General features: G+C 55.1%; 1 protein-coding gene across 1 annotated transcript in view; it reads right to left on the reverse strand.

Annotated features, from left to right (window-relative positions):
- The window catches only part of LOC144485982 (cytosolic 5'-nucleotidase 1A-like), an 81,535-nt gene extending 67,043 nt beyond the window's left edge, over window positions 1-14,492 (reverse strand). The window contains exon 1 of the mRNA XM_078204080.1: window positions 14,375-14,492. Coding sequence (XP_078060206.1) covers window positions 14,375-14,474 — 100 coding nt within the window. The 5' untranslated portion in view covers window positions 14,475-14,492. The remainder of the gene's footprint in view (window positions 1-14,374) is intronic.
- Window positions 14,493-21,316: the final 6,824 nt, after the last annotated feature.

Genomic DNA, 21,316 nt, shown 5'->3' on the forward strand with positions numbered 1-21,316 from the left:
CAATAACGCCGTGTGTGAATCTGTCTCCACCACACTCTCAAACAGTGCATTCCAGATCCTAACCACTCACTGTGTGAATCTGTCTCCACCACACTCTCCGACAGTGTATTCCAGATCATAACCACTCGCCGTGTCAATCTGTCTCCACCACACTCTCAGACAGTGCATTCCAGATCCGAGTCACTCGCTGTGTGAATCTGTCTCCACCACACTCTCAGACAGTGCATTCCAGATCCTAACCACTCGCTGTGTGAATCTGTCTCCACCACTCTCTCAGACAGTGCATTCCAGATCCTAACCACTCGCTGTGTGAATCTGTCTCCACCACACTCTCCGACAGTGTATTCCAGATCAGAACCACTCGCTGTGTCAATCTGTCTCCACCACACTCTCAGACAGTGCATTCCAGATCCGAGTCACTCGCTGTGTGAATCTGTCTCCACCACACTCTCAGACAGTGCATTCCAGATCCTAACCACTCGCTGTGTGAATCTGTCTCCACCACACTCTCAGACAGTGCATTCCAGATCCTAACCACTCGCTGTGTGAATCTGTCTCCACCACACTCTCCGACAGTGTATTCCAGATCCTAACCACTCGCCGTGTCAATCTGTCTCCACCACACTCTCAGACAGTGCATTCCAGATCCGAGTCACTCGCTGTGTGAATCTGTCTCCACCACACTCTCACACAGTACATTCCAGATCCTAACCACTTGCTGTGTGAATCGGTCTCCACCACACTCTCAGACAGTGCATTCCAGATCCCAATAATGCGCTGTATGAATCTGTTTCCACCACACTCTCAGACAGTGCATTCCAGATCCTAACCACTCGCTGTGTCAATCTGTCTCCACCACACTCTCCGACAGTGTATTCCAGATCCGAGCCACTCGCTGTGTGAATCTGTCTCCACCACACACTCAGACAGTGCATTCCAGATCCTAACCACTCGCTGTGTGAATCTGACTCCACCACACTCTCAGACAGTGCATTCCAGATCCTCACCACTCACTGTGTGAATCTGTCTCCACCACACTCTCAGACAGTGCATTCCAGATCCTAACCACACTCTGTGAATTTGTCTCCACCACACTCTCAGACTGTATATGCCAGATCCTAACTAGTTGCTGTCTGAATCTGTTTTCACACACTCTCAGACAGTACATTCCAGATCCTAACCACTCTCTGTGTGAATCTGTCTCCACCACACTCTCGGACAGTGCATTCCAGATCCGAGCCACTCGCTGTGTGAATCTGTCTCCACCACACTCTCAGACAGTGCATTCCAGATCCTAACCACTCGCTGTGTGAATCTGTCTCCACCACACTCTCAGACAGTGCATTCCAGATCCTAACCACTCGCTGTGTGAATCTGTCTCCACCACACTCTCAGACAGTACATTCCAGATCCTAACCACTTGCTGTGTGAATCGGTCTCCACCACACTCTCAGGCAGTGCATTCCAGATCCCAATAATGCGCTGTGTGAATCTGTTTCCACCACACTCTCAGACAGTGCATTCCAGATCCTAACCACTCGCTGTGTCAATCTGTCTCCATCACACACTCAGACAGTGCATTCCAGATCCTAACCACTCGCTGTGTGAATCTGACTCCACCACACTCTCAGACAGTGCATTCCAGATCCTAACCACACTCTGTGTGAATTTGTCTCCACCACACTCTCAGACTGTATATGCCAGATCCTAACTAGTTGCTGTCTGAATCTGTTCTCACACACTCTCAGACAGTACATTCCAGATCCTAACCACTCTCTGTGTGAATCTGTCTCCACCACACTCTCAGACAGTGCATTCCAGATCCGAGCCACTCGCTGTGTGAATCTGTCTCCACCACACTCTCAGACAGTGCATTCCAGATCCTAAGCACTCGCTGTGTGAATCTGTCTCCACCACACTCTCAGACAGTGCATTCCAGATCCTAACCACTCGCTGTGTGAATCTGTCTCCACCACACTCTCAGACAGTACATTCCAGATCCTAACCACTTGCTGTGTGAATCGGTCTCCACCACACTCTCAGGCAGTGCATTCCAGATCCCAATAATGCGCTGTGTGAATCTGTTTCCACCACACTCTCAGACAGTGCATTCCAGATCCTAACCACTCGCTGTGTCAATCTGTCTCCATCACACACTCAGACAGTGCATTCCAGATCCTAACCACTCGCTGTGTGAATCTGACTCCACCACACTCTCAGACAGTGCATTCCAGATCCTAACCACACTCTGTGTGAATTTGTCTCCACCACACTCTCAGACTGTATATGCCAGATCCTAACTAGTTGCTGTCTGAATCTGTTTTCACACACTCTCAGACAGTACATTCCAGATCCTAACCACTCTCTGTGTGAATCTGTCTCCACCACACTCTTAGACTGCATATTCCAGACCCTAACCACTCGCTGTGTCAATCTGTCTCCACCACACTCTCAGACAGTACATTCCAGATCCTAACCACTTGCTGTGTGAATCTGTCTCCACCACACTTTCAGACAGTGCATTCCAGATCCCAATAACGCCGTGTGTGAATCTGTCTTCACCACACTCTCAGACTGTATATTCCAGACCCTAACCACTCGCTGTGTGAATCTGTCTCCACCAATCTCTCAAACTGTTTTTTCCAGATCCTGACAACTCGCTGTGTGAATCTGTCTCCACCACACTCTCAGACAGTGCATTCCAGATCCTAACCACTCGTTGTGTGAATCTGTTTGGGTTTAATCTCAGTTGTTTGGATTTAATCTCAGTTGTTTGGATTTAATCTCAGTTGTTTGGATTTAATCTCAGTTGTTTGGATTTAATATCAGTTTTGGGTTTCATCTGTCACCGCTCTGTGTTCCTGCTTTTTAAACTGTCACCGCTCTGTGTTCCCACTCTTTAAACTGTCACCGCTCTGTGTTCCTGCTTTTTAAACTGTCACCGCTCTGTGTTCCCACTCTTTAAACTGTCACCGCTCTGTCTTCCTGCTTTTTAAACTTCTTTCCCAGTGCACTCTGAGGAAGGGGAAAAAGGATTCAGTGTTCCACTGGAGCAATTCTTTTTCTTTGTAGCTGTAAGTTATATGGAGGGGATGGAAGTGAAGGCAGTGCAATGTACCTCCTGCAGAATGTTTGAGGTGAGGGAACCGTCAGTGTCCCTGCTGATTACACCTGTGGGATGTGCACCCATCTGCAGCTCCTCCAAGACCGTGTTAGGGAGCTGGAGCTGGAGTTGGATGAGCTTCGGGTCATCAGGGAGGCAGAGAGGGCCATAGACACAAGAACAAAGAACAATACAGCACAGGAACAGGCCCTTCGGCCCTCCAAGCCCGCGCCGCTCCCCGGTCCAGGATTGAATCCTGAATCCAGGATCCCCGCCCAATTTTCCAGCCTATCTACATACCAATATCCTATCCACCGAGCTGTCCCTCACAGCTACGATGCTTTGTTCATTACAACCTATTAACTCACCCCCACCCCCCCCATTCCAGACCATGTGATCTCCAGGGAGAGGCAAAAACCCAGAGTGAAAAACCCCAGGGCCAATATGGGGAAAAAAAATCTGGGAAATTCCTCTCTGACCCCCTGAGGCGATCGAAACGAGTCCAGGAGATCACAATGGCCCTGATCGGAAAATGCTTCCCAACCCTAGTCATTTCCACTTCCACGAACACCATCTGAATTCCCTGCCCCCGAGACAGGTTCCCAACTATCCGCAGTCTCGCTCTGTCCTGGCACCAGCAAGATGATCATAGAATGAAGCCTTGAAACGAGAAACAAGGAACAATTAGCCCGCGCCGCTCCCTGGTCCAAACTAGACCACTCTTTTGTATCCCTCCATTCCCACTCCGTTCATATAGCTGTCTAGATAAGTCTTAAACGTTCCCAGTGTGTCCGCCTCCACCACCTTGCCCGGCAACACATTCCAGGCCCCCACGACCCTCTGTGTGAAATATGTCCTTCTGATATCTGTGTTAAACCTCCCTCCCTTCACCTTGAACCTATGACCCCTCGTGAACGTCACCACCGACCCGGGGAAAAGCTTCCCACCGTTCACCCTATCTATGCCTTTCATAATTTTATACACCTCTATTAAGTCTCCCCTCATCCTCCGTCTTTCCAAGGAGAACAACCCCAGTTTCCCCAATCTCTCCTCATAACTAAGCCCCTCCATACCAGGCAACATCCTGGTAAACCTCCTCTGTACTCTCTCCAAAGCCTCCACGTCCTTCTGGTAGTGTGGCGACCAGAACTGGACGCAGTATTCCAAATGCGGCCGAACCAACGTTCTATACATCTGCAACATCAGACCCCAACTCTTATACTCTATGCCCCGTCCTATAAAGGCAAGCATGCCATATGCCTTCTTCACCACCTTCTCCACCTGGGACGTCACCTTCAAAGATCTGTGGACTTGCACACCCAGGTACCTCTGCGTCTCTACACCCTTTATGGTTCTTCCATTTATCGTGTAGCTCCTCCCTACATTATTCCCACCAAAATGCATCACTTCGCATTTATCAGGATTGAACTCCATCTGCCATTTCCTTGCCCAAATTTCCAGCCTATCTATATCCTTCTGTAGCCTCTGACAATGTTCCTCACTATCTGCAAGTCCTGCCAGTTTTGTGTCATCCGCAAACTTACTGATCACCCCAGTTACTCCTTCTTCCAGATCATTTATATAAATCACAAACAGCAGAGGTCCCAATACAGAGCCCTGCGGTACACCACTAGTCACAGGCCTCCAGCCGGAAAAAGACCCTTCCACTGCCACCCTCTGTCTTCTATGACCAAGCCAGTTCTCCACCCATCTAGCCACCTCCCCCTTTATCCCATGGGATCCAACCTTTTTCACTAGCCTACCATGAGGGACTTTGTCAAACGCTTTACTAAAGTCCATATAGACAACATCCACGGCCCTTCCTTCGTCAACCATTTTGGTCACTTCTTCAAAAAACACCACCAGGTTAGTGAGGCATGACCTCCCTCTCACAAAACCATGTTGACTATCGTTAATGAGTTTATTCCTTTCTAAATGCGCATACATCCTATCTTTAAGAATCTTCTCCAACAACTTCCCCACCACGGACGTCAAGCTCACCGGCCTATAATTACCCGGGTTATCCTTCCTACCCTTCTTAAATAACGGGACCACATTGGCTATCCTCCAATCCTCTGGGACCTCACCTGTGTCCAGTGACGAGACAAAGATTTGCGTCAGAGGCCCAACGATTTCACCTCTCGTCTCCCTGAGCAGCCTTGGATAGATTCCATCAGGCCGTGGGGATTTGTCAGTCTTTATATTCTCTAACAAACCTAACACTTCCTCCTTTGTAATGGAGATTTTCTCCAACGGTTCAACACTCCCCTCCGAGACACTCCCAGTCAACACATCCCTCTCCTTTGTGAATACCGAGCTTCAGGGATATAGTTGCTCCAGGGAATGAAAATAGATGGGTGACAGTGAGAGGGGCTGGGAGGAAGGAGTCGGTGCGGGGATCCCCTGTGATCGTTCCCCTTAGCAACAAGTATTCCACTTTGGATACAGGTGAGGGGGGGTGACCTACCTGTGGTAAGCCGCAGTGACCAGATCGCCAGCGCTGAGTCCGTCCCTGTGGCTCAGAAGGGAAAGGGGGAGAGCGGTAGAGCTATAGTTATTGGGGACTCGTTTGTTAGAGGGATAGATAGGAGGTTCTGTGGCAACAAGAGAGACTCACGGATGGTATGTTGCCTCCCGGATGCCAGGGTCCGTGACATCTCCGACCGTGTCTTCAGGATTCTAAAGGGGGAGGGGGAACAGTCACAAGTCGTGGTGCACGTCGGCACCAAAGACATAGGTAAGAGAGGGGAGGGGGTAGTTGTCATGGGGGAGTTTAGCTTTCCAAATATTGATTGGAGCCTTTATAGGTCGAATAGTTTGGATGGGGCAGTTTTTGTGCAGTGTGTGCAGGAGGGTTTCCTGACACAATATGTGGATAAGCCGACAAGAGGTGGGGCCACATTGGATTTGGTACTGGGAAATGAACCGGGCCAAGTGTTGGATTTGGTTGTGGGAGAGCACTTTGGAGATAGTGACCACAATTCGGTGTCTTTTATTATTGCAATGGAGAGGGAGAGGGCCATGCGGCAGGGCATAGTTTACAATTGGGGGAGAGGTAATTATGATGCAATCAGGCGGGAATTAGGAAGCATCGGATGGGAACAAAAATTGTCAGGGAAAGGCACTAATGAAAAGTGGAACTTTTTCAAGGAACAAATACTGCGTGTCCTTGATAGGTATGTCCCTGCCAGGCAGAGAGGAAATGGCCGAGTGAGGGAACCATGGTTCACAAAAGAGGTGGAATGTCTTGTCAAGAGGAAGAAGGAAGCATGTGTAAGGTTGAGAAAACAAGGTTCAATGGAGGGTTACAAGTTAGCAAGAAATGAGCTGAAAAAGGGGCTTAGGAGAGCTAGGAGGGGACACGAGAAGTCCTTGGCGGGTCGGATCAAGGAAACCCCAAGGCTTTTTACTCTTATGTGAGGAATAAAAGAATGACCAGGGTGAGGTTGGGGCCGGTCAAGGACGGCAGTGGGAATTTGTGCATGGAGTCAGAAGAGATGGGAGAGGTGATGAATGAATACTTTTCTTCGGTGTTCACCAAGGAGAGGGGCCATGTTTTTGAGGAAGAGAAGGTGTCACAGGCTGATAGGCTGGAGGAAGTAGATGTTCGGAGGGAAGATGTTCTAGCAATTTTGAATAACCTGAAAGTTGATAAGTCCCCTGGGCCTGATGAAATATATCCTAGGAGTCTTTGGGAGGCAAGGGATGAGATAGCAGAGCCTTTGGCATTGATCTTTGCGTCCTCACTGTCCACAGGGGTGGTGCCAGAGGACTGGAGAGTGGCGAATGTGGTTCCTCTGTTTAAGAAAGGGAATAGAAATGACCCTGGTAATTATAGGCCGGTTAGTCTTACTTCGGTGGTCGGTAAGTTGATGGAAAAGATCCTCAGGACTAGGATTTACGACCATTTAGAAAGATGCAGCTTAATCCGGGATTGTCAGCACGGATTTGTGAAGGGCAAGTCTTGCCTACAAATTTGATAGAATTTTTTGAGGAGATAACTAAGTATGTAGATGAAGGTAGTGCAGTTGATGTCATATACATGGATTTTAGTAAGGCGTTTGATAAAGTCCCCCATGGTCGGCTTATGAAGAAAGTAAGGACGTGTGGGATAGAGGGAAGTTTGGCCGATTGGATAGGTAACTGGCTATCTAACAGAAGACAGAGGGTGGTGGTGGATGGAAAATTTTCGGACTGGAAACCGGTTAGCAGCGGAGTGCCACAGGGATCAGTGCTTGGTCCTCTGCTAGTTGTCATTTTTATAAATGACTTGGAGGAGGGGGCTGAAGGGTGGATCAGTAAATTTGCTGATGACACCAAGATTGGTGGAGTAGTGGATGAGGTGGAGGGCTGTTGTAGGCTGCAAAGAGATATAGATAGGATGCAGAGCTGGGCTGAAAAATGGCAAATGGAGTTTAACCCTGACAAATGCGAGGTGATTCATTTTGGTAGGACAAATTTAAATGTGGATTACAGGGTCAAAGGTAGGGTTCTGAAGAATGTGGAGGAACAGAGAGATCTTGGGGTTCATATCTTGAGGAACTTAGGATCATTAGGGATGCAGAGATGGCCATAGACAGAAGCTTCAGGGATACAGTTACTCCGAGGAATGAAAATAGATGGGTGACGGTGAGAGGGGCTGGGAAGAAGCAGTCGGTGCAGGGATCCCCTGTGGTCGTTCCCCTTAGCAATAAGTATTCCGCTTTGGATACGGTTGAGGGGGACGACATACCAGTGGTGAGCCGCAGTGAGAGGATCTCCGGCACTGAGTCCGTCCCTGTGGCTCAGGAGGGTAAGGAGGAGAGCGGGAGGGCAATAGTTATTGGGGACTCATTAGTTAGAGGGATAGATAGGAGGTTCTGTGGCAGCAAAAGAGACTCGAGGATGGTTTGTTGCCTAGTGGATGGCAGGGTCCGTGACGTCTCGAACCGTGTTTTCCGGATTCTTAAGGGGGAGGGGAAACAGTCACAAGTCGTGGTACACATTGGTACCAACGACATAGGTAAGAGAAGGGACGGGGATTTAAAACAGGAATTTCGGGAGCTGGGCTGGAAGCTGAGAGCAAAGACAAAACATGTGGTCATCTCTGGTACGCTACCGGTGCCACGTGATAGCGAGTTGAGGAACAGGGAGAGAGTGCACTTAAACATGTGGTTGCAGGGATGGTGCAGGAGGGAGGGTTTCAGATACGTGGATAATTGGAACACATTCTGGGGAAGGTGGGACCTGTACAAACAGGACGGGGTGCACCTGAACCAGAGGGGCACCAATATCCTGGGAGGGAAATTTGCTACGGCTCTTCAGGGGGATTTAAACTAATTTGTCAGGGGAGTGGGAAAAGGAGTTGTAGTCCGGAAGTCAGTGTTGAGGGTGGTGAGATATTGGGGAAGGTATCAAGGTCAAGGGTGGGTACCGGTAGACAGGAAGATGGGTTGAAGTGTGTCTACTTCAATGCAAGGAGCATCCGGAACAAGGTGGATGAACTTGGGGGCGTGGATTGCTACTTGGGACTACGATGTTGTGGCCATTACGGAGACGTGGGTAGAACAAGGACAGGAATGGTTGTTGGACGTTCCGGGGTATAGATGTTTCACTAAGTGTAGGGAAGCTGGTAAAAGAGGTGGAGGAGTAGCATTGTTAATCAAGGATAGTTTAACGGCTGCGGAAAAGCACTTTGAGGGGGATATGCACACTGAGGTAATATGGGCTGCAGTTAGAAACAGGAAAGGAGCGGTCACGTTGCTAGGAGTTTACTATAGGCCCCCAAATAGTAATAGAGATGTGGAGGAAGAAATTGCAAAGCAGATTATGGATACGTGTGGGGGTCACAGGGTAGTTGTCATGGGGGACTTTAACTTTCCAAATATTGATTGGAACCTTTGTAGGTCGAATAGTTTGGATGGGGCACTTTTTGTGCAGTGTGTGCAGGAGGGTTTCCTGACACAATATGTGGATAGGTCGACAAGGGGTGAGGCCACATTGGATTTGGTACTGGGAAATGAACCGGGCCAAGTGTTAGATTTGGTTGTGGGAGAGAACTTTGGAGATAGTGACCACAATTCGGTGTCTTTTGTTATTGCAATGGAGAGGGATAGGGCCGGACGGCAAGGCAAGGCTTACAATTGGGGGAGAGGTAATTATGATGCGATTAGGCAAGAATTAGGGGGCATAAGATGGGAACAGAAACTGTCAGGGAAAGGCACTCATGAAAAGTGGAACTTTTTCAAGGAACAAATACTGGGTGTCCTTGATAGGTATGTCCCTGTCAGGCAGGGAGGAAATGGCCGAGTGAGGGAACCGTCGTTCACAAAAGAGGTGGAATGTCTTGTGAAAAGGAAGAGGGAAGCTTATGTAGGGATGAGGAAACAAGGTTCAGATGGCTCGATTGAGGGTTACAAGTTAGCAAGGAATGAGCTGAAAAAGGGGCTGAGGAGAGCTAGGAGGGGACATGAGAAGTCCTTGGCGGGTCGGATCAAGGAAAACCCAAAGGCTTTTTACTCTTATGTGAGGAATAAAAGAATGACCAGGGTGAGGTTAGGGCCGGTCAAGGACAGTGGTGGGAACTTGTGTATGGAATCAGTAGAGATAGGCGAGGTGATGAATGAATACTTTTCTTCAGTGTTCACCAAGGAGAGGGGCCATGTTTTTCAGGAAGAGAAGGTGTTACAGGCTAATAGGCTGGAGGAAATAGATGTTCGGAGGGAGGATGTATTGGCAGTTTTGAATAAACTGAAGGTCGATAAGTCCCCTGGGCCTGATGAAATGTATCCTAGGATTCTTTGGGAGGCGAGGGATGAGATTGCAGAGCCTTTGGCTTTGATCTTTGGGTCCTCGCTGTCCACGGGGATGGTGCCAGAGGACTGGAGAGTGGCAAATGTTGTTCCTCTGTTTAAGAAAGGGAATAGAAATGACCCTGGTAATTATAGACCGGTTAGTCTGACTTCGGTGGTTGGTAAATTGATGGAAAAGGTCCTTAGGGATGGGATTTACGACCATTTAGAAAGATGCGGATTAATCCGGGATAGTCAGCACGGATTTGTGAAGGGCAAATCGTGCCTCACAAATTTGATAGAATTTTTTGAGGAGGTAACTAGGTGTGTTGATGAAGGTAGGGCGGTTGATGTCATATACATGGATTTTAGTAAGGCGTTTGATAAGGTCCCCCATGGTCGGCTTATGATGAAAGTAAGGAGGTGTGGGATAGAGGGAAAGTTGGCCGATTGGATAGGTAACTGGCTATCTGATCGAAGACAGAGGGTGGTGGTGGATGGAAAATTTTCGGACTGGAGGCAGGTTGCTAGCGGAGTGCCGCAGGGATCGGTGCTTGGTCCTCTGCTCTTTGTGATTTTTATTAATGACTTAGAGGAGGGGGCTGAAGGGTGGATCAGTAAATTTGCTGATGACACCAAGATTGGTGGAGTAGTGGATGAGGTGGAGGGCTGTTGTAGGCTGCAAAGAGACATAGATAGGATGCAAAGCTGGGCTGAAAAATGGCAAATGGAGTTTAACCCTGATAAATGTGAGGTGATTCATTTTGGTAGGACTAATTTAAATGTGGATTACAGGGTCAAAGGTAGGGTTCTGAAGACTGTGGAGGAACAGAGAGATCTTGGGGTCCATATCCACAGATCTCTAAAGGTTGCCACTCAAGTGGATAGAGCTGTGAAGAAGGCATATAGTGTGTTAGCTTTTATTAACAGGGGGTTGGAGTTTAAGAGCCGTGGGGTTATGCTGCAACTGTACAGGACCTTGGTGAGACCGCATTTGGAATATTGCGTGCAGTTCTGGTCACCTCACTATAAGAAGGATGTGGAAGCGCTGGAAAGAGTGCAGAGGAGATTTACCAGGATGCTGCCTGGTTTGGAGTGTCAGTCTTATGAGGAAAGGTTGAGGGAGCTGGGGCTGTTCTCTCTGGAGCGGAGGAGATTGAGGGGAGACTTAATAGAGGTTTATAAAATGATGAAGGGGATAGATCGAGTGAACGTTCAAAGACTATTTCCTCGGGTGGATGGAGCTATTACAAGGGGGCATAACTATAGGGTTCATGGTGGGAGATATAGGAAGGATATCAGAGGTAGGTTCTTCACGCAGAGAGTGGTTGGGGTGTGGAATGGACTGCCTGCAGTGATAGTGGAGTCAGACACTTTAGGAACATTTAAGCGGTTATTGGATAGGCACATGGAGCACACCAGGATGGTAGGGAGTGGGATAGCTTGATCTTGGTTTCAGATGAAGGTCGGCACAACATCGTGGGCTGAAGGGCCTGTTCTGTGCTGTAATGTTCTATGTTCTATGTTCTATATCCATAGATCTCTGAAGGTTGCCACTCAAGTGGATAGAGCTGTGAAGAAGGCCTATAGTGTGTTGGCGTTCATTAACAGGGGGTTTGATTTTAAGAGCCGTGGGGTTATGCTGCAACTGTACAGGACCTTGGTGAGACCACATTTGGAATATTGTGTGCAGTTCTGGTCACCTCACTATAAGAAGGATGTGGAGACACTGGAAAGAGTGCAAAGGAGATTTACCAGGATGCTGCCTGGTTTGGAGGGTAGGTCTTATGAGGAAAGGTTGAGGGAACTTGGGCTTTTCTCTTTGGAGCGGAGGAGGTTGAGAGGAGACTTGATAGAGGTTTATAAGATGATGAGGGGGATAGATAGAGTGAACGTTCAAAGACTATTTCCTCGGGTGAATGGAGTGGTAACTAGGGGGCATAACTATAGGGTTCATGGTGGGAGATATAGGAAGGATGTCCGAGGTAGGTTTTTTACTCAGAGTGTGGTTGGGGTGTGGAATGGACTGCCTGCAGTGATAGTGGAGTCAGAAACTTTAGGAACATTTAAGAAGCTATTGGATAGGCACATGGAGTACTTCGGGATGATAGGGAGGAAATAGCTTGATCTGGGTTTCAGACAAAGCTCGGCACAACAACGTGGGCCGAAGGGCCTGTTCTGTGCTGTACTGTTCTATGTTCTATGTTTCCACCACATTTTCAGACAGTGCATTCCAGACCCTAACCACTCACTGTGGGAATCTGTCTCCACCGCCTTCTCAGACAGTGCATTCCAGATCCTAGCCACTCGCTGTGTGAATCTGTCTCCACCACACTCTCAGACAGTGCATTCCAGATCCTAACAACTCGCTGTGCGAATCTGACTCCACCACACTCTCAGACAGTGCATTCCAGGTCCTAACCACTCGCTGTGCGAATCTGTCTCCACTGCATTCTCGGACAATGCATTCCAGATCCTAATAACGCGCTGTGTGAATCTGTCTCCACCACACTCTCAGACAGTGCATTCCAGTTCCTAACCACTCACTGTGTGAATCTGTCTCCACCACACTCTCAGACAGTGCACTCCAGATCCGAACCACTCGCTACGTGAATCCGTTTCCACCACACTCTCCGACAGTGCACTGCAGATCCTAACCACTCGCTGTGTGAATCTGTCTCCACCACACTCTCAGACAGTGCATTCCAGATCCTAACGACTCGCTGTGTGAATCTGTCTCCACCACACTCTCAGACAGTGCACTCCAGATCCGAACCACTCGCTGTGTGAATCTGTCTCCACCACACACTCAGACAGTGCATTCCAGACCCTAACCACTCGCTGTGTGAATCTGTCTGCACCGCCTTCTCAGACAGTGCATTCCAGATCCGAGCCACTCGCTGTGTGAATCTGTCTCCACCACACTCTCAGACTGTATATGCCAGATCATAACCACACACTGTGTGAATCTGTTTTCACCACACTCTGAGATGGCGCATTCCAGATCCTAACCACTCGCTGTATGAATCTGTTTTCTTCACACACGCAGAGAGTGCATTCCGGTTCCTAACAACTCGCCGTGTGAATCTGACTCCACCACACTCTCAGACAGTGCATTCCAGGTCCTAACCACTCGCTGTGGGAATGTGTTTCCACCACACTCTCACACAGTACATTCCAGATCCCAACCATCCCCATCCAATCTTTCAATACTCTTCAGGGTCTTATATGTTTCCATCAAGTCGCCTCTTCTAACTCCAGTGGATACAAGCCTAGCTTTTCCAATGTTTCCTCCTAAGACAAACCGCCCATTCCTGCTTTTAGTCTAGTAAACCTTCTCTGAACTGTTTCTAATGCATTTACATCCTTCCTTAAATAAGGAGACTGTGCACAATATTCCAGATTCACAACTGTAGGATTATCTCCCTATTTTTGTATTCAACTCCCCTCACAATAAACAATAACATTCTAGTAGCCTTCCTAATTACTTGCTGTACCTGTATACTAACCTTTTGTGATTCATGCACTCAAACACCCAGATCCCTCTGTACCTCAGAGCTCTGCAATCTCTCATCATTTAGATCATCTTATTTTATATTCTTCTTGCCAAAATGGACAATTTCACATTTTCCATGCAATCAGAAACAGGTCTATCGTCTTATGCAGAGGAAAAGACGCCAATGTGTTTACTAACATGCAGCTGCATGTTATTCAAACTCCTCAGTTGGGTGTCTTGGCTCAGCCAGTCCATTTCACTGTGTGGAATCTCCATCACTGTTTTATTTATGACAATCACTCTCTATCCCCACAACTCAAAATCTCGTTCATGCTATCGGTTTTAACAGATTATCAGTTATATTCTCTGTTATACATTACAAACCCTCATGGACTCACAGTAATGATCCACTGGAGAGAGACTCCTCGACCTCTTGCCCTATCATCCCACACTGAGCCTCTGGCATGAAACACTGCATTCTGAAACCTGGAAGCAGCAGCAATTCCAGAGAACCAAAACCCTTAAACAACAAGTGGATGCATTCCGATCATTTGGCACTGTGATCGATGACTCTGTTCCTATGGGAAATCAGACTGAACGGATAATGGCGAATGTGAAGGTAACTAATTCAGTGCGAAGAATGGAGTGCCTCACTTCAGTTAAGGAATATCACCTGATCCCCACCCTGGTGAATCTTTCTGCTCCATCAAACTCTTATTGCCAATTATCAGCAGGAGTCTCCATCTAACCCTAACCCTGAGCTAGAGCAGCAATGGGAGAGGGCACATCCAGGAAACCTCACACTTTCAAAAATCAGATCAGAAACTCTCGTGATGCTGTCCCCAAAGTGCCGGCCCAGAGGAACATTCTTCAACCGAGTGAGTGATCACGCTTCGCAGCCTCCATGCTGAGTGTCTTTCAGGCTGTCCCACATCTTACTGCCATTGAAAAATGTCCTTGTGTGATCAGAGTTACCAAGGAGGCAGAGACTGCATCGTTACTTACCTTGCTCAATGGCATCTTGCACTTTCTCTGAATCAGCTGAGAGATAGAGGTTGGTGTGATAAGCTTTCAAATACTCGATTGGACTTTTGCCACCAGTCATACAAAACCTTTCCACTGACAGTCCTGGAGGGGAAACAGAGAATGGGTCAGTGAGGGGATGAGGGGTCAGTGAGGGGGGAAGAGTCAGTGAAGGGAGAGGGGTCAGTGAGAGGTCAGTGAAGGAGAGGGGTCAGTGAAGGGTCAGTGAGGGGTCAGTGAGGGGGTGAGGGGTCAGTGAGGGGGTGAGGGGTGAGGGGTTAGTGAGGGGGAGGGGTCAGTGAGGGGGAGGGGGTCAGTGAAGGGGGAGGGGGTCTGTGAGGGGGGAGGGGGTCAGTGAGGGGGGAGGGGGTCAGTGAGGGGGGAGGGGGTCAGTGAGGGGGGAGGGGGTCAGTGAGGGGGGAGGGGGTCAGTGAGGGGGGAGGAGGTCAGTGAGGGGGAGGAGGTCAGTGAGGGGGGAGGGGGTCAGTGAGGGGGGAGGAGGTCAGTGAGGGGGAGGGGGTCAGTGAGCGGGCAGGGGGTCAGTGAGGGGGAGGGGGTCAGTGAAAGGGGACGGGTCAGCGAGAGGGGAAGGGTCAGTGAGGGGGGGGTGAGGGGTCAGCGAGGGGGGAGGGGTCAGTGAGGGGGGAGGGGTCAGCGAGGGGGGAGGGGTCAGCGAGGGGGGAGGGGGTCAGTGAGGGGGGAGGGGTCAGTGAGGGGGGAGGGGGTCAGCGAGGGGGGAGGGGTCAGTGAGGGGGAGGGGTCAGTGAGGGGGAGGGGCCAGTGAGGTGGAGGGGTCAGTGAGGGGGGAGGGGGTCAGTGAGGGGGAGGGGGTCGGGGAGGGGGACAGTGAGGGGGGAGGAGGTCAGTGAGGGGGGAGGGGGTCGGTGAGGGGGGGAGGGGGCCGGTGAGGGGGGAGGGGGTCAGTGAGGGGGGAGGGGGTCAGTGAGGGGGGAGGGGGTCAGTGAGGGGGGAGGGGGTCAGTGAGGGGGGAGGGGGTCAGTGAGGGGGGAGGGGGTCAGTGAGGGGGGAGGGGGTCAGTGAGGGGGGAGGGGGTCAGTGAGGGGGGAGGGGGTCAGTGAGGGGGGAGGAGGTCAGTGAGGGGGAGGGGGTCAGTGAGGGGGCAGGGGGTCAGTGAGGGGGCAGGGGTCAGTGAAAGGGGACGGGTCAGCGAGAGGGGAAGGGTCAGTGAGGGGGGGGTGAGGGGTCAGCGAGGGGGGAGGGGTCAGTGAGGGGGGAGGGGTCAGCGAGGGGGGAGGGGTCAGCGAGGGGGGAGGGGGTCAGTGAGGGGGAGGGGTCAGTGAGGGGGGAGGGGGTCAGCGAGGGGGGAGGGGTCAGTGAGGGGGAGGGGTCAGTGAGGGGGAGGGGCCAGTGAGGTGGAGGGGTCAGTGAGGGGGGAGGGGGTCAGTGAGGGGGAGGGGGTCGGGGAGGGGGACAGTGAGGGGGGAGGAGGTCAGTGAGGGGGGAGGGGGTCGGTGAGGGGGGGAGGGGCCGGTGAGGGGGGAGGGGGTCGGGGAAGGGGGAGGGGGTCAGTGAGGGGGGGAGGGGGTCAGTGAGGGGGGAGGGGGTCAGTGAGGGGGAGGGGAGCAGTGAGGGGGAGGGGAGCAGTGAGGGGGAGGGGAGCAGTGAGGGGAGGGGTCAGTGAAAGGGGACGGGTCAGAGAGAGGGGAAGGTCAGTGAGAGGGGAAGGGTCAGTGAGAGGGGAAGGGGTCAGCGAGGGGGGAGGGGTCAGTGAGGGTGAGGGGGAGGGGTCAGTGAGGGGGAGGGGTCAGTGAGGGGGAGGGGGTCAGCGAGGGGGGAGGGGTCAGTGAGGGGGAGGGGTCAGTGAGGGGGAGGGGCCAGTGAGGTGGAGGGGTCAGTGAGGGGGGAGGGGGTCAGTGAGGGGGAGGGGGTCAGTGAGGGGGGAGGGGGTCAGTGAGGGGGAGGGGGTCGGGGAGGGGGTCAGTGAGGGGGGAGGAGGTCAGTGAGAGGGGAGGGGGTCGGTGAGGGGGGGAGAGGGTCGGTGAGGGGGGAGGGGGTCGGGGAAGGGGGAGGGGGTCAGTGCGGGGGGGAGGGGGTCGGTGAGGGGGGAGGGGGTCGGGGAGGGGGTCAGTGAGGGGGGAGGGGGTCAGTGAGGGGGTCAGCGAGGGGGGAGGGGGTCAGTGAGGGGGAGGGGGTCAGTGAGGGGGTCAGTGAGGGGGGGTGTCAGTGAGGGGGTCAGCAAGGGGGGAGGGGGTCAGTGAGGGGGAGGGGGTCAGTGAGGGGGAGGGGTCAGCGAGAGGGGAAGGATCAGTGAGAGGGGAAGGGTCAGTGAGGGGTCAGTGTGGGGCGAGGGGTGGGTGACGGGTCAGTGAGGGGGAGGGGGTCAGTGAGTGGGAGGGGTCAGCGAGGGGGGAGGGGGTCAGTGAGGGGGGAGGGGGTCAGTGAGGGGGGAGGGGTCAGTGAGGGGGAGGGGTCAGTGAGGGGGAGGGGTCAGTGAGGGGGAGGGGGTCAGTGAGGGGGGAGTCAGTGAGGGGGAGGGGGTCAGTGAGGGGGTAGGGGGTCAGTGAGGGGGAGGGTGTCAGTGAGGGGTAGGGGTCAGCGAGGGGGGAGGGGCCAGTGAGGGGGTAGGGGGTCAGTGAGGGGGAGGGTGTCAGTGAGGGGTAGGGGTCAGCGAGGGGAGAGGGGTCAGCGAGGGGGAGGGGTCAGTGAGGGGGGAGGGGTCAGTGAGGGGGGAGGGGTCAGTGAGGGGGGGAGGGGTCAGCGAGGGGGAGGGGGTCAGCGAGGGGGGAGGGGGTCAGCGAGGGGGGAGGGGGTCAGCGAGGGGGGAGGGGGTCAGCGAGGGGGGGAGGGGGTCAGCGAGGGGGGAGGGGTCAGTGAGGGGGGAGGGGTCAGTGAGGGGGGAGGGGTCAGTGAGGGGGAGGGGTCAGTGAGGGGGAGGGGTCAGTGAGGGGGAGGGGTCAGTGAGGGGGAGGGGTCAGTGAGGGGGAGGGGTCAGTGAGGGGGAGGGGTCGGTGAGGGGGAGGGGTCGGTGAGGGGGAGGGGTCAGTGAGGGGGAGGGGTCAGTGAGGGGGAGGGGTCAGTGAGGGGGAGGGGTCAGTGAGGGGGAGGGGTCAGTGAGGGGGGAGGTGTCTGTGAGGGTGGGTCAGTGAGGGGGGGTCAGTGAGGGGGGGGTCAGTGAGTGGGGGGGGTCAGTGAGTGGGGGGGTCAGTGAGGGGGAGGGGTCAGTGAGGTGGGAGAGGACATTGTGGGGGGGAGTGGATTGGTGAGGGGGAGGGGTTCGGTGAGGGGGAGGGTTTCGGTGAGGGGGAGGGGTTTGGTGGGGGGAGGGGTTCGGTAGGGGGGAGTGGTTCGGTAGGGGAGGGGTTCGGTAGGGGGGATGGGTTCGGTAGGGGGAGGGGTTCGGTAGGGGGAGGGGTTCGGTATGGGGAGGTGTTCGGTCGGAGGAGGGGTTTGGTGGGGGAGAGGCGTGCGAGGTATGAGGGGTCAGTGTGGGGGTGAGGGGTCAGGGAGGGGGTGAGGGGTCTGTGAAGGAGTCAGGGTTCAGTGAGGGGGTGAGGGGTCAGTGAAGGAGTGAGGGGTCAGTGAGGGGTGAGGGGTCAGTGAGGGGATGAGGGGTCAGTGAAGGAGTAAGGGGTCAGTGAGGGGGTGAGTGCCCAGTGAGGGGATGAGGGGTCAGTGAGGGGATGAGGGGTCAGTGAGGGGATGAGGGGTCAGTGAGGGGTCAGTGAGGGGGTGAGGGGTCAGTGAAGGGGTGAGGGTTCAGTGAAGGGGTGAGGGTTCAGTGAAGGGGTGAGGGTTCAGTGAGGGGGTGAGGGGTCAGGGAGGGGGTGAGGGGTCAGGGAGGGGGTGAGGGGTCAGGGAGGGGATGAGGGGTCAGGGAGGGGGTGAGGGGTCAGGGAGGGGTTGAGGGGCCAGTGAGCGGTAGAGGGGTCAGTGAGGGGGGAGGGGGTCAGTGAGGGATGAGGGGGTCAGTGAGGGATGAGGTGGTCAGTGAGGGGGCAGGGAGTCAGTGAGGGGGCAGGGGGTCAGTGAGGGGGGAGGGGGTCAGAGAGGGGGGAGGGGGTCAGAGCAGGGGAGAGGGTCAGTGAGGGGGCAGGGGGTCAGAGAGGGGGTCAGAGAGGGGGAGGGGGTCAGAGAGGGGGAGGGGGTCGGTGAGGGGGACAGGGTCGGTGAGGGGGGAGGGGGTCGGTGAGGGGGACGGCGAGGGGGGAGGGGGTCGGTGAGGCTGGAGGAGGTTGGTGAGGGTGGAGGGGGTCGGTGAGGGGGAGGGGGTCTGTGAGGGGAGTGGGGGTAGGTGAGGGGGAAGGGGCAGTGAGGGGCGAGGGGTTCGGTGAGGGGCGAGGGGTTCGGTGAGGGGCGAGGGGTTCGGTGAGGGGCGAGGGGTTCGGTGAGGGGGAGGGGTTCGGTGAGGGGGAGGGGTTCGGTGAGAGGGAGGGGTTCGGTGAGGGGGAGGGGTTCGGTGAGGGGTTCGGTGAGGGGGAGGGGTTCGGTGAGGCGTTCGGTGAGGGGGAGGGGTTCGGTGAGGGGGTGGTTTCGGTGAGGGGAAGGGGTTCGGTAGGGCAGAGGGGTTCGATAGGGGGGACGGGTTCGGTGGGGGGAGGGGTTTGGAAGGCGGGAGGGGTTCGGTGAGAGGGTGAGTGGGGGAGGGGTCAGCGAGGGGGTGAGGGGTCAGCGAGGGAGTGAGGGGGTGAGCGGTCAGCGAGGGGGTGAGGGTTCAGCGAAGGGGTGAGGGGTCAGCGAGGGCGTGAGGGGTCAGCGAGGGGGTGAGCGGTCAGCGAGGGCGTGAGGGCTCAGCGAGGGCATGAGGGGTCAGCGAGGGCATGAGGGGTCAGCGAGGGCGTGAGGGGTCAGTGAGGGGGTGTGGGGTCAGCGAGGGGGTGAGGGGTCAGCGAGGGGTTGAGGGGTCAGCGAGGGGTTGAGAGGTCAGCGAGGGGGTGAAAGGTCAGCGAGGGGGTGAGGGGTCAGTGAGGGGGTGAGCGGTCAGTGAGGGGTCAGTGAAGCAGTGAGGGATAAGTGAGGGCGTGAGGGGTCAGTGAGGGGTGAGGGGTCAGTGAGGGGCTGAGGGGTCAGTGAGGGGCTGAGGGGTCAGTGAGGGGGAGGGTCAATGAGGGCTTGGGTCAGTGAGGGCGAGGGGTCAGTGAGAGGGGAGGGGTCAGTGAGCGGGAGAGGTCAGTGAGGGGGGAATGGTCAGTGAAGGGGGAGGGGTCAGTGAGGTGGGGGGGTCAGTGATGGCGGAAGGGTCAGTGATGGGGGAGGGGTCAGTGATGGGGAGGGGTCAGTGAGGGGGAGGGGTCAGTGAGGGGGAGGGGTCAGTGAGGGTTCAGTGAGGGGTGAGGGGTCAGCGAGAGGTGAGGGGTCAGTGAGGGGATGAGGGGTCAGTGAAGGAGTGAGGGGTCAGTGAGGGGGTGAGTGGTCAGTGAGGGGATGAGGGGTCAGTGAGGGGATGAGGGGTCAGTGAGGGGGTGAGGGGTCAGTGAGGGGGTGAGGGGTCAGTGAGGGGGTGAGGGGTCAGTGAAGGGGTGAGGGGTCAGTGAAGGGGTGAGGGGTCAGTGAGGGGGTGAGGGGTCAGGGAGGGGTTGAGGCGTCAGGGAGGGGTGAGGGGCCAGTGAGCGGTAGAGTGGTCAGTGAGGGGGGAGGGGCTCAGTGAGGGGTGAGGTGGTCAGTGAGGGGTGAGGTGGTCAGTGAGGGGTGAGGTGGTCAGTGAGGGGGCATGGGGTCAGTGAGGGGGGAGGGGGTCAGAGCAGGGGAGGGGGTCAGTGAGGGGGGAGGAGGTCAGTGAGGGGGGAGGGGGTCAGAGAGGGGGAGGGGGTCAGAGAGGGGGAGGGGGTCAGAGAGGGGGAGGGGGTCGGTGAGGGGGAGAGGGTCGGTGAGGGGGTCGGGGGTCGGTGAGGGGGACGGCGAGGGGGGAGGGGGTCGGTGAGGGTGGAGGATGTCGGTGAGGGGGGAGGGGATCAGTGAGGGGGAGGGGATCGGTGAGGGGGAGGGGATCGGTGAGGGCGGAGGGGGTCGGTGAGGGGGGAGGGGGTCGGTGAGGGGGAAGGGGCAGTGAGGGGCGAGGGGTTCGGTGAGTGGCGAGGGGTTCGGTGAGGGGTGAGGGGTTCGGTGAGGGGGTGGGGTTCGGTGAGGGGGAGGGTTTCGGTGATGGGGAGGGGTTCGGTGAGAGGGAGAGGTTCGGTGAGGGGGAGGGGTTCGGTAGGGCAGAGGGGTTCGATAGGGGGGACGGGTTCGGTGGGGGGAGGGGTTTGGAAGGCGGGATGGGTTCGGTGAGAGGGTGAGTGGGGGAGGGGTCAGCGAGGGGGTGAGGGGTCAGCGAGGGGGTGGGGTCAGCGAAGGGGTGAGGGGTCAGTGAGGGGGTGAGGGGTCAGCGAGGGGGTGAGGGGTCAGCGAGGGAGTGAGGGGTCAGCGAGGGAGTGAGGGGTCAGCGAGGGAGTGAGGGGTCAGCGAGGGAGTGAGGGGTCAGCGAGGGAGTGAGGGGTCAGCGAGGGGGTGAGGGTTCAGCGAAGGGGTGAGGGTTCAGCGAAGTGGTGAGGGTTCAGCGAAGGGGTGAGGGTTCAGCGAGGGCGTGAGGGGTCAGCGAGGGCGTGAGGGGTCAGCGAGGGGGTGAGCGATCAGCAAGGGCGTGAGGGCTCAGCGAGGGCGTGAGGGCTCAGCGAGGGCGTGAGGGCTCAGCGAGGGCGTGAGGGGTCAGTGAGGGGGTGAGGGGTCAGCGAGGGGTTGAGGGGTCAGCGAGGGGTTGAGGGGTCAGCGAGGGGTTGAGAGGTCAGCGAGGGGCTGAGGGGTCAGCGAGGGGGTGAGGGGTCAGTGAGGGGGTGAGGGGTCAGTGAGGGGCTGAGGGGTCAGTGAGGGGCTGAGGTGTCAGTGAGGGGGAGGGTCAGTGAGGGCCGGGGTCAGTGAGGGGGGAGGGGTCAGTGAGAGGGGAGGGGTCAGTGAGCGGGAGAGGTCAGTGAGGGGGGAATGGTCAGTGAA

The sequence above is a fragment of the Mustelus asterias genome, unplaced genomic scaffold (genome assembly GCF_964213995.1).
Source record: "Mustelus asterias unplaced genomic scaffold, sMusAst1.hap1.1 HAP1_SCAFFOLD_259, whole genome shotgun sequence".
Classification (NCBI taxonomy): domain Eukaryota; kingdom Metazoa; phylum Chordata; class Chondrichthyes; order Carcharhiniformes; family Triakidae; genus Mustelus; species Mustelus asterias.